This window comes from Salmo salar, chromosome 29 (genome assembly GCF_965601325.2).
Source record: "Salmo salar chromosome 29, fSalSal1, whole genome shotgun sequence".
Taxonomy (NCBI): domain Eukaryota; kingdom Metazoa; phylum Chordata; class Actinopteri; order Salmoniformes; family Salmonidae; genus Salmo; species Salmo salar.
The window spans coordinates 34827865-34840284 of record NC_138319.1 but is presented as its reverse complement, the minus strand read 5'-3'; the positions used below and the strand labels follow the sequence as shown (position 1 = coordinate 34840284).

At 46.5% G+C, this 12420-nt stretch overlaps 1 protein-coding gene across 1 annotated transcript in view; it reads right to left on the bottom strand.

Moving 5' to 3' along the window:
- The window catches only part of arhg4 (Rho guanine nucleotide exchange factor 4), a 133895-nt gene extending 123655 nt beyond the window's left edge, over nucleotides 1-10240 (bottom strand). Inside the window, exon 1 of the mRNA XM_014181751.3 lies at nucleotides 10044-10240. Coding sequence (XP_014037226.3) covers nucleotides 10044-10052 — 9 coding nt within the window. The 5' untranslated portion in view covers nucleotides 10053-10240. The remainder of the gene's footprint in view (nucleotides 1-10043) is intronic.
- Nucleotides 10241-12420: the final 2180 nt, after the last annotated feature.

The window sequence follows — 12420 nt, the reverse complement described above, 5'->3', positions numbered from 1 at the left end:
AGAGAAGACGTTTTTCTCTCTCCTGGTCCAGGTTGATTCTAGTGACCTGCCTTCTAAACACTGACCCCGACTATAATGACTATCACACTGACTATAATAGTTGATGAGTCAATGACCCATCAACCATTATAGACACTAGTGGTGTCCACCAGATCGACCATTATAGACACTAGTGGTGTCCACCAGATCAACCATTATAGACACTAGTGGTGTCCACCAGATCAACCATTATAGACACTAGTGGTGTCCACCAGATCAACCATTATAGACACTAGTGGTGTCCACCAGATCAACCATTATAGACACTAGTGGTGTCCACCAGATCAACCATTATAGACACTAGTGGTGTCCACCAGATCAACCATTATAGACACTAGTGGTGTCCACCAGATCAACCATTATAGACACTAGTGGTGTCCACCAGATCAACCATTATAGACACTAGTGGTGTCCACCAGATCAACCATTATAGACACTAGTGGTGTCCACCAGATCAACCATTATAGACACTAGTGGTGTCCACCAGATCAACCATTATAGACACTAGTGGTGTCCACCAGATCAACCATTATAGACACTAGTGGTGTCCACCAGATCAACCATTATAGACACTAGTGGTGTCCACCAGATCAACCATTATAGACACTAGTGGTGTCCACCAGATCAACCATTATAGACACTAGTGGTGTCCACCAGATCAACCATTATAGACACTAGTGGTGTCCACCAGATCAACCATTACAGTCACTAGTGGTGTCCACCGATCAACCATTATAGACACTAGTGGTGTCCACCAGATCAACCATTATAGACACTAGTGGTGTCCACCAGATCAACCATTATAGACACTAGTGGTGTCCACCAGATCAACCATTATAGACACTAGTGGTGTCCACCAGATCGACCATTATAGACACTAGTGGTGTCCACCAGATTGTCACAGAGGTCAGTTTCTCCTTAGTTTAGTTACTTACAGACACACACACACAGAGACACACGCGCGCGCAACCGCACACACACACGCAACCGCACACACACACGCAACCACACACGCAACCACACACGCAACCACACACACACACACACACACACACACACACAGAGAAACAGACATGTTTATGGGCCATGTGTTGGTCCGGCTCGTTGTCTAACCACTCACATGCAGTTAGTTGTAAACGCTGTGTTTATGCTCCAGACATTAAACACTGAACAACAAGAAGTGCTCTCAAAATGTGGAAACACTGCTGTTTTATGTACAGTTAACACTTTGTTTTACAGGCAAGAGGAGCTCCACAGTCTAACTCAAACTAATAACAAGGAGGGAATGCTGAGCTTTGGTATTTACCTTGTGTTAAAGGGTTCTTCTGGTCTTTTCCAGCAACAAAAGTTACTTTCCAATCATAACAGCATAGTGAGAAGTCGCCAGTACCAGGTTATCTTGTTCTGTTCATTACGACGGCATATGTCTTCCCAAGATAATGAGGAATGGGTTGCATTCCTCTCTGTCACTGGACTGAATGGACCAGAGGCATCTGAAAGAGTTCGGTCAGTCCTAAAATATGTGTTTATGCATGGTACAGGGTGGAGACAGGGGGAAACGGGGTGGGGACAGGGCGATACGGGGTGGAGACAGGGGGAAACGGGGTGGGGACAGGGCGATACCGGGTGGAGACAGGGGGAAACGGGGTGGGGACAGGGCGATACCGGGTGGAGACAGGGCGATACCGGGTGGAGACAGGGGGATACGGGGTGGAGACAGGGCGATACGGGGTGGAGACAGGGCGATACGGGGTGGAGACAGGGCGATACGGGGTGGAGACAGGGCGATACGGGGTGGAGACAGGGCGATACCGGGTGGAGACAGGGCGATACCGGGTGGAGACAGGGCGATACCGGGTGGAGACAGGGCGATACCGGGTGGAGACAGGGCGATACCGGGTGGAGACAGGGCGATACCGGGTGGAGACAGGGCGATACGGGGTGGAGACAGGGCGATACGGGGTGGAGACAGGGCGATACGGGGTGGAGACAGGGCGATACGGGGTGGAGACAGGGCGATACGGGGTGGAGACAGGGCGATACGGGGTGGAGACAGGGCGATACGGGGTGGAGACAGGGCGAAACGGGGTGGGGACAGGGCGATACGGGGTGGAGACAGGGCGATACCGGGTGGAGACAGGGGGATACGGGGTGGAGACAGGGCGATACGGGGTGGAGACAGGGCGATACGGGGTGGAGACAGGGCGATACGGGGTGGAGACAGGGCGATACGGGGTGGAGACAGGGCGATACGGGGTGGAGACAGGGCGATACGGGGTGGAGACAGGGCGATACGGGGTGGAGACAGGGCGATACGGGGTGGAGACATGGTGGGGACATGGTGGGGACATGGTGGGGACATGGGGATACATGGTGGGGACATGGGGATACATGGTGGGGACAGGGTGGGGACAGTGAACTGTGCCAAACTCACTCTTTCCTTTCGCATTGTATTTCCTCCACATGTCTGTAGTCGAGAGGCCAGAGAAACTTAATGACCAGTCACAGAAACAGAGAAACCACAAAACCAGAAAAATGAGAATCTCAGTACAACCATTGTCCTGCATCCCTCTCTCTGCCTCGTCATCCCTGCCTCAGTCTGACTCTTTCTTTCTCTGTCTCTGTGTCTGTCTCGCTCTCTGCCTCGGCATCCCTGCCTCAGTCTGACTCTTTCTGTCTCTGTCTGAGTCCGTCTCTCTGCGTGTCGCCGACTCTAACATTTTAGTAATTCAGCAGAGGCTCTCATCCAGAGTGACTTACAGTAGCGAGTGCATACATTTTCATTTGTACTGGTTCCCCACGGGAATCCAACCCACAACCCTGGCGTTGCAAGGGCTATGCTCTACCAACTGAGTCACACAGGACCTCTCTGTCTCTCCCTCTGCTTCCCTCTCTCTCTCCCCCTCTGCTTCTCCCTCCCTCTGCTTCTCCCTCTCCTTCTCCCTCTGCTTCTCCCTCTGCTTCTCCCTCTGCTTCTCCCTCTGCTTCTCCCTCTGCTTCTCCCTCTCCCTCTGCTTCTCCTTCTCCCCCTGCTTCCACTTCCCGGCCTCTACTTCTGCCTCTTCTCACCATCCAGTCCTCCTTGGTAAGGAATACTTTCCAGAGGAATTTTCTTTGGCTTCCTCCTCAGCTCCCTTGGTCTGGCCACCGCTCCTTCTGACTGGAACATCAAGGAAAAGTGTTGGATTTGGAGAACCTGGAGTGTTTTCATGGCTCTCTCTCCAACCTTCTACACCTCTCTCCATTTCACCTCACGGTAGAGAGATAGTGGAGAGTACACCTCTCACCATTTCACCTCAGAGTAGAGAGATAGATAGTGGAGAGCCCAGGTGAACATAGGGGAGAGTACACCCTGTTCCCCCCACAATGCACACACACTAGTGGTGTGTAGGTCAGCTGTTTATTCACCCGCCCACAATTGGTAATAACCTATCCGCAACTGCCCGACTACATGAGATAAAGGGACAAATCTGAGGCCCACACCCGCCCCTAACCTGACTAATATAGAAAATGTTCTGTAGGCTGCAGTCAGAGATGGCGGAACGATTTTTTCACAGGGGGATGCAACTAAAATTATATCCATGCAGCTTCTCGTCTGTCATTATATGTTGCCCTAGAAGACTAAAACTCTTGCTCACCAGAATAATGTCATAAATCAATAGAATGAATGTTTCAATCTAGTTGACATCAGTAAAACTCGTGCAAAAACGCAAAAAACAAAACGGGAAATGACATCAGTTTGACTAGTTGTCAGGAAATAGAAAGCTGTGGAAACGACCCAACATGTTCCTGATAAGATTTCAGTTCAGCCTGGATGCATATTTTATGTGGTTGAAATACTATCAGCTGTTATGATGCTGATAAAGACAGCACCTCTACGGACGGTATCTAACTGTGGTTGAAATACTATCAGCTGTTATGATGCTGATAAAGACAGCACCTTTACAGACGGTATCTAACTGTGGTTGAAATACTATCAGCTGTTATGATGCTGATAAAGACAGCACCTTTACAGACGGTATCTAACTGTGGTTGAAATACTATCAGCTGTTATGATGCTGATAAAGACAGCACCTCTACAGACGGTATCTAACTGTGGTTGAAATACTATCAGCTGTTATGATGCTGAAAAAGACAGCACCTCTACAGACGGTATCTAACTGTGGTTGAAATACTATCAGCTGTTATGATTCTGATAAAGACAGCACCTTTACAGACGTTATCTAACTGTGGTTGAAATACTATGAGCTGTTATGATGCTGATAAAGCCAGCACCTTTACAGACGGTATCTAACTGTGGTTGAAATACTATGAGCTGTTATGATGCTGATAAAGACAGCACCTTTACAGACGGTATCTAACTGTGGTTGAAATACTATCAGCTGTTATGATGCTGATAAAGACAGCACCTTTACAGACGGTATCTAACTGTGGTTGAAATACTATCAAGATGCTGAAAGAAAGAAATCATATTTCTCCACTCCTGTTCCTGAGACAAGATTTAGCCTACAATTGGTGTATCATTTGCTTAATTCTGTAGGAGTTAATATGAAGGCTATGTGAGAGGTTATAGACCTACAGTCAGCGTCCAGATTTCAGTGTCAATATAACCCATCTGAACTGTAGGCTACAGTTCCCTTGATGTGCCATTGGGCTGTTTGAAGTTCCCGGCTTGTGACTGTGGAATTTGTACAGCGCCTCACATCATCACACATAACATAGCCTGCACTGCTATAATAATCTTTTACCGCTTCACCAAATAATTCTGCTATCTTCCCGTTTCTCCATTTCATAGCTTTTCCTCTTATTGAATTAAATTCCGACATTGTCCTTTTTGCCTCTGTGGATCCATGTAAACTTTGTTTCCTGCCTGTTCCCAAAAGCATTTGGTGATTGGCATGTAGGTTATTTGCTGTACATTTAAGACCTAAAGGTTAACGGTTAGGATTACACACTAAAGTCAGATAACGTAAATAAATAAAGAAAACCAACAATGTGGCCTGTAGATATAACCTGCAGGCCAGCCACTCGCCCTTCAGCCACACAGTATTTAATGACCCTAAACCCGCCTTCCCCGTGGATATAACCGCGGGTTATGAGTCAACCCGCGCATCACTCACACACAGTCAGATTCCTTCTCTTCTATTTTTTACATTTTTATTTAACCTTTATTTAACAGAATGTGACTGGCAGAATGGGTGTTGTATGTGGAGGATGAGGGCTGCAGTAGATATCTCAGATAGCGGAGAGTGAGGCCTAAGAGGGTTTTATAAATAAGCATCAACCAGTGGGTCTTGCGGCGGGTATACAGAGATGACCAGTTTACAGAGGAGTATAGAGTACAGTGATGTGTCCTATAAGGAGCAGTGGTGGCAAATCTGATGGCCGAATGGTAAAGAACATCTAGCCGCTCGAGAGCACCCTTACCTACCGATCTATAAATTACACCTCCGTAATCTAGCATGGGTAGGATGGTCACCTGAATCAGGGTTAGTTTGGCAGCTAGGGTGAAAGAGGAGCGATTACGATAGAGGAAACCAAGTCTAGATTTAACTTTAGCCTGCAGCTTTGATATGTGCTGAGAAAAGGACAGTGCACCGTCTAGCCATACTCCCAAGTACTTGTATGAGGTGACTACCTCAAGCTCTAAACCCTCAGAGGTAGTAATCACACCTGTGGGGAGAGGGGCATTCTTCTCACCAAACCGCATGACCTTTGTTTTGGAGGTGTTCAGAACAAGGTTAAGGGTAGAGAAAGCTTGTTGGACACTAAGAAAGCTTTGTTGTAGAGCATTTAACACAAAACCTGGGGAGGGGCCAGCTGAGTATAAGACTGTATCATCTGCATATAAATGGATATGAGAGAGCTTCCTACTGCCTGAGCTATGTTGTTGATGTAAATTGAGAAGACCCAGTGTCTGCTGGGAACAGAGTTTCCATGGTGATAGAGAACCAACCCCCTGTCCAGTCCCCTCCCACTCCCCCCTAGGCCTAGGGGATATGACCAAGCCCAGTCCGGTGGGTGACCCTCCCCCTCCAGTCACCACTGGTGTGACACCACTCATCCCTGCTCTCTGCTCCAGCTGGTACACTGCTCTCTAGTTGAAACATACACTAGCTGGCCTGAATGACTGACAGTAGCTATGAAAGGAAGATGTGTGTGTGTGTGTGTGTGTGTGGTGTGTGTGTGTGTGTGTGTGTGTGTGTGTGTGTGTGTGTGTGTGTGTGTCTAGCTGAAGTGAGAGATTTATTGTCAGTCAGGAGTTAACAGAAGAAAATAACCTCACACTGCGGTACTTCCTGTGTAGGACCATTAGCATACAACCACACAGCAGGCCTGAAATAGCGAGGAGATAAAATAACAACAAAGAGTTTGGAGGGCAGGCTGAGCCCAGGGGTAGCCCAGTTAGTGTGGTATGTGTACTCTAACCTCTGACCCCTGAGGGCTGGAGAGGCCTGTTAGACAGCATCTCTACTATCAGCAGTTCGGTAGACAGAGGAAGCAGAGGAGACCAGACCACTGCTACATCTGTTATCGCTTAGCTAACCTCTGTCACAACTCACTAGTGAGGGCTACTGTTACATCTCATATCTCTTAGTTAACCTCTCTGTCACAACTCACTAGTGAGGGCTACTGTTACATCTCATATCTCTTAGTTAACCTCTCTGTCACAACTCACTAGTGAGGACTACTGTTACATCTCATATCTCTTAGTTAACCTCTCTGTCACAACTCACTAGTGAGGACTACTGTTACATCTCATATCTCTTAGTTAACCTCTCTGTCACAACTCACTAGTGAGGACTACTGTTACATCTCATATCTCTTAGTTAACCTCTCTGTCACAACTCACTAGTGAGGACTACTGTTACATCTCATATCTCTTAGTTAACCTCTCTGTCACAACTCACTAGTGAGGACTACTGTTACATCTCATATCTCTTAGTTAACCTCTCTGTCACAACTCACTAGTGAGGACTACTGTTACATCTCATATCTCTTAGCTAACCTCTCTGTCACAACTCACTAGTGAGGACTACTGTTACATCTCATATCTCTTAGTTAACCTCTCTGTCACAACTCACTAGTGAGGACTACTGTTACATCTCATATCTCTTAGCTAACCTCTGTCACAACTCACTAGTGAGGACTACTGTTACATCTCATATCTCTTAGTTAACCTCTCTGTCACAACTCACTAGTGAGGACTACTGTTACATCTCATATCTCTTAGTTAACCTCTCTGTCACAACTCACTAGTGAGGACTACTGTTACATCTCATATCTCTTAGTTAACCTCTGTCACAACTCACTAGTGAGGACTACTGTTACATCTCATATCTCTTAGTTAACCTCTCTGTCACAACTCACTAGTGAGGACTACTGTTACATCTCATATCTCTTAGTTAACCTCTCTGTCACAACTCACTAGTGAGGACTACTGTTACATCTCATATCTCTTAGTTAACCTCTCTGTCACAACTCACTAGTGAGGACTACTGTTACATCTCATATCTCTTAGCTAACATCTCTGTCACAACTCACTAGTGAGGACTACTGTTACATCTCATATCTCTTAGTTAACCTCTCTGTCACAACTCACTAGTGAGGACTACTGTTACATCTCATATCTCTTAGTTAACCTCTCTGTCACAACTCACTAGTGAGGACTACTGTTACATCTCATATCTCTTAGTTAACCTCTCTGTCACAACTCACTAGTGAGGACTACTGTTACATCTCATATCTCTTAGTTAACCTCTCTGTCACAACTCACTAGTGAGGACTACTGTTACATCTCATATCTCTTAGTTAACCTCTCTGTCACAACTCACTAGTGAGGGCTACTGTTACATCTCATATCTCTTAGTTAACCTCTCTGTCACAACTCACTAGTGAGGGCTACTGTTACATCTCATATCTCTTAGTTAACCTCTCTGTCACAACTCACTAGTGAGGACTACTGTTACATCTCATATCTCTTAGCTAACCTCTCTGTCACAACTCACTAGTGAGGACTACTGTTACATCTCATATCTCTTAGCTAACATCTGTCACAACTCACTAGTGAGGACTACTGTTACATCTCATATCTCTTAGCTAACATCTGTCACAACTCACTAGTGAGGACTACTGTTACATCTCATATCTCTTAGCTAACCTCTCTGTCACAACTCACTAGTGAGGACTACTGTTACATCTCATATCTCTTAGTTAACCTCTCTGTCACAACTCACTAGTGAGGACTACTGTTACATCTCATATCTCTTAGCTAACCTCTGTCACAACTCACTAGTGAGGACTACTGTTACATCTCATATCTCTTAGCTAACCTCTCTGTCACAACTCACTAGTGAGGACTACTGTTACATCTCATATCTCTTAGCTAACATCTGTCACAACTCACTAGTGAGGACTACTGTTACATCTCATATCTCTTAGCTAACATCTGTCACAACTCACTAGTGAGGACTACTGTTTCATCTCATATCTCTTAGTTAACCTCTCTGTCACAACTCACTAGTGAGGACTACTGTTACATCTCATGTCTCTTAGTTAACCTCTCTGTCACAACTCACTAGTGAGGGCTATCCAATTGCGATCCAATTACGATCTTGTCTCATCGCTGCAACTCCCCAACGGGCTCGGGAAAGGCGAAGGTCAAGTCATGAGTCATCCAAAACATGACCCGACGAACCGTGTTTCTTAACACCTGGCCACTTAACCAGGAAGCCAGCTGCACCAATGTGTCGAAGGAAACACCGTTCAACTGATGACCACCGTCAGCCTGCAGGCGCCCGGCCCACCACAAGGAGTCGCTAGAGGGCCAAGTAAACCCCCCCTGCCAAACCCTCCTCGGACGACGCTGGGCCAATTGTGTGCCGCCCTATGGGACTCCCGGGAACGAACCAGGGTCTGTTGTGACGTCTCTTTTAAAGGAATGAACACTTAAACAAATATGACATAATGAAGATGGACATTCTTCGCACAGGAAACCATAATGCTGTACAATCAGTATATAAACAGACAGTAACGTATACACGGACAGAGTGACCTGAACTTACGGTGCCTGACCTTAAAGGACAGTAATGTTATAAAGCACAGCATATCTGTACAGACACACACCATCTAAACATTCAGTTTACATGAACTTCACAACCTTACACACGCACGAAAGCTTGGAAAACAGTCCTCCCATCCAAGCCTTCTGCTACATGTGAAATGAGAAGATTGCTGGATATCTGGCTTGTGTCAACAGACTATTAAAGCCTGGTCAATATTCCCCTTGACCCTCTTGTATGAGAGGAATGCCAGAGGTTTACCTCTGGACTGCGATTTAGTGATAACAGTGTATGAGTGCATACAGAGTTCTCATAACATCACACACACACACATAGGCGAAGAGGAGAAAACAGGGTCCACCTAACAACATTGTCAATGCATACCATCACCCCTCACTCACACCTAACACACACTGGCTTCTCTCTCACACACACACACACACACACACACACACACACACACACACACACACACACACACACACACACACACACACACACACACACACACACACACACACACACACACACACACACACACACACACACACACACACACACACACACACAGAACAAGAATAAACATGTACACAGATGGATGTAAACTAAAGAAGAACACAAAGCCACACATTAGTTAATTTAGAACATTCCACACACACACAACGACGTGACGTTAATATGAACAAAGGTTTAAGATTTCTATCTAGATCCTCGTAAGAGTCTTGTCCATGATTTAATAGCACTAGATGACAGGGACCCAAAAGGATGACTTAGTGAAGCTCCCTGAGACACAGCCACACTTTAAACCACCACACTATGACAACACCGATCACCTGGAACTAACAAAAGGTATTACATTATTCCAGCAGCTCCCTCTGTTCTCAGACCAATAGGGTTCACTAAAATCCCCAAAGTCAGCTGTCCAGTGAAAAGTGTTCTCACCTGGGCCATAGTAGTGCTGCTGTGGCATCCTCTGACAGCCAGCGAAGACACAGGGAAACGTGAGGCTACTAGCTAGGCTAGGCTAGCTGTGGAATTCCAACACACCCAAGCCGAGCGTTCATTCCAGAACGTTAGACAGTTTCCCCTCACGGCACGCCAACACTACAGCTACAGCTTGTTTTCTCAGTCCGGAGGCAGCGAGCCCAACCCCAGAGAAGCACAAGAGAGGGAGGAGGGAAGGTGGAGGGAGGGAGGTTGGAGGGAGGAGGGACGGTGGAGGGAGGGTGGAGGCTGGCTAGCAGTTAAGTCTCTGAAAAAAAATATGTTTGCAGGATAGCAGAGGGCCAGCTGGTTGCGTGTGTGAGACTGTGTGTGTGGCATCCCTTTCGGCTAGCCTTTCTCACACAGGAAACGGGTCCAGGTGAGACTGTTAGCATCCGTTAGCGGGATGCTAGCACCAGGTAGATGGCTCCCGTCTACTTACTACTTTCCTCTTGAAGACTAAAAAGGGGAAGTGCCATCTCACCCTGTCTACCAGGAAGCATGTGGAAATATCTGCCCTCATTAACCTTAACATAAAGGAAGGAATTAAGACATCCACATCCAAGATGTACACCTGTTTTACCAATCAAGGCCATTGAATGTAAGGGCACCTCCAGTAAGCTTTATCTCTATTGGTCAATTCAGTGTCCGTTCAAGGTTGGTTGGCTCTGCAGAACAAAGGTCTTGATGTGGCTGGCTGACACAGTGGGTCTTAGACTTTAGCAGCTAGCCAAACGCAAAGAGCTCCCCAGCTACTCCCCGGCTACGACTTCAACGCAGGGAAACTTAAATCCGTTTTTACCAAATTTTTACCATCAAGTTAAATGTGCAACCAGAGGGAAAAAAAAAACTCTGGACCACCTTTACTCCATACACAGAGATGCATACAAAGCTCTCCCTCGCCCTCCATTTGGTAAATCTGACCAGAATTCTATCCTCCTGATTCCTGCTTACAAGCAAAAATGAATGCAGGAAGCATCAGTGACTAGATCAATAAAAAAGTGGTCAGATGAAGCAAATGCTAAGCTACAGGACGGTTTTGCTAGCACAGACTGGAATGTGTTCCGGGATTCCTCCGATGGCATTGAGGACTACACCACATCAGTTATTGGCTTCATCAATAAGTGCATCGATGACGTCGTCCCCACAGTGACCGTAAGTACATATCCCAACCAGAAGCCATGGATTACAGGCAACATCCACACTGAGCTAAAGACTAGAGCTGCCGCTTTCAAGGAGTGGGACTCTAACCCGGAAGCTTATAAGAAATCCCACTCTGCCCTCTGACGAACCATCAAACAATCAAAGCATAGTTCACCGGCTCTGACGCTCATCGGATATGGCAGGGCTCGCAAACCATTACAGACCACAAAGGGAAGCACAGCCGAGAGCTGCCCAGTGATACGAGCTAAACTACTTCTATGCTCGCTTCGAGGCAAATAACACTGAAACATGCATGAGAGCACCAGCTGTTCTGGAAGACTGGGTGATCACGCTCTCCGCAGCCGATGTGAGTAAGACCTTTAAACAGGTCAACATTCACAAGGCCGCAGGGCCAGACGGATTACCAGGACGTGTACTGCGCTAACCAACTGGCAAGTGTCTTCACTGACATTTCAACCTCTCCCTGTCCGAGTCTGTAATACCAACATGTTTTAAGCAGACCTCCATACTGCCTGTGCCCAAGAACACTAAGGTAACCTGCCTAAATGACTACCGACCCGTAGCACTCACATCTGTAGCCATGAAGTGCTTTGAAAGGCTGGTCATGGCTCACATCAACACCATTATCCCAGAAACCCTAGACCCATTCCAATTTGCATGCCGCCCCAACAGATCCACAGTTGATCAAATCAAAGTTTATTTGTCACGTGCACCAAATACAACAGGTTGAAAGGAACCTTACAGTGAAATGCTTACTTACAGGCTCTAACCAATAGTGCAAAAAAGGTATTAGGTGAATAATAGGTAGGTAAAGAAATAAAACAACAGTAAAAAGACAGGCTATATACAGTAGCGAGGCTATAAAAGTAGCGAGGCTACATACAGACAGCGGTTAGTCAGGCTGATTGAGGTAGAATGTACATGTAGATATGGTTAAAGTGACTATGCATATATGATGAACAGAGAGTAGCAGTAGCGTAAAAGAGGGGTTGGCGGGTGGAGGATGGGACACAATGCAGGTAGCCCGGTTAGCCAATGTGCAGGAGCACTGGTTGGTCCGCCCAAATGAGGTAGTATGTACATGAATGTATAGTTAAAGTGACTATGCATATATGATAAACAGAGAGTAGATGATGCAATCTCCACTGCACTCCACACTTCCCTTTCCCAC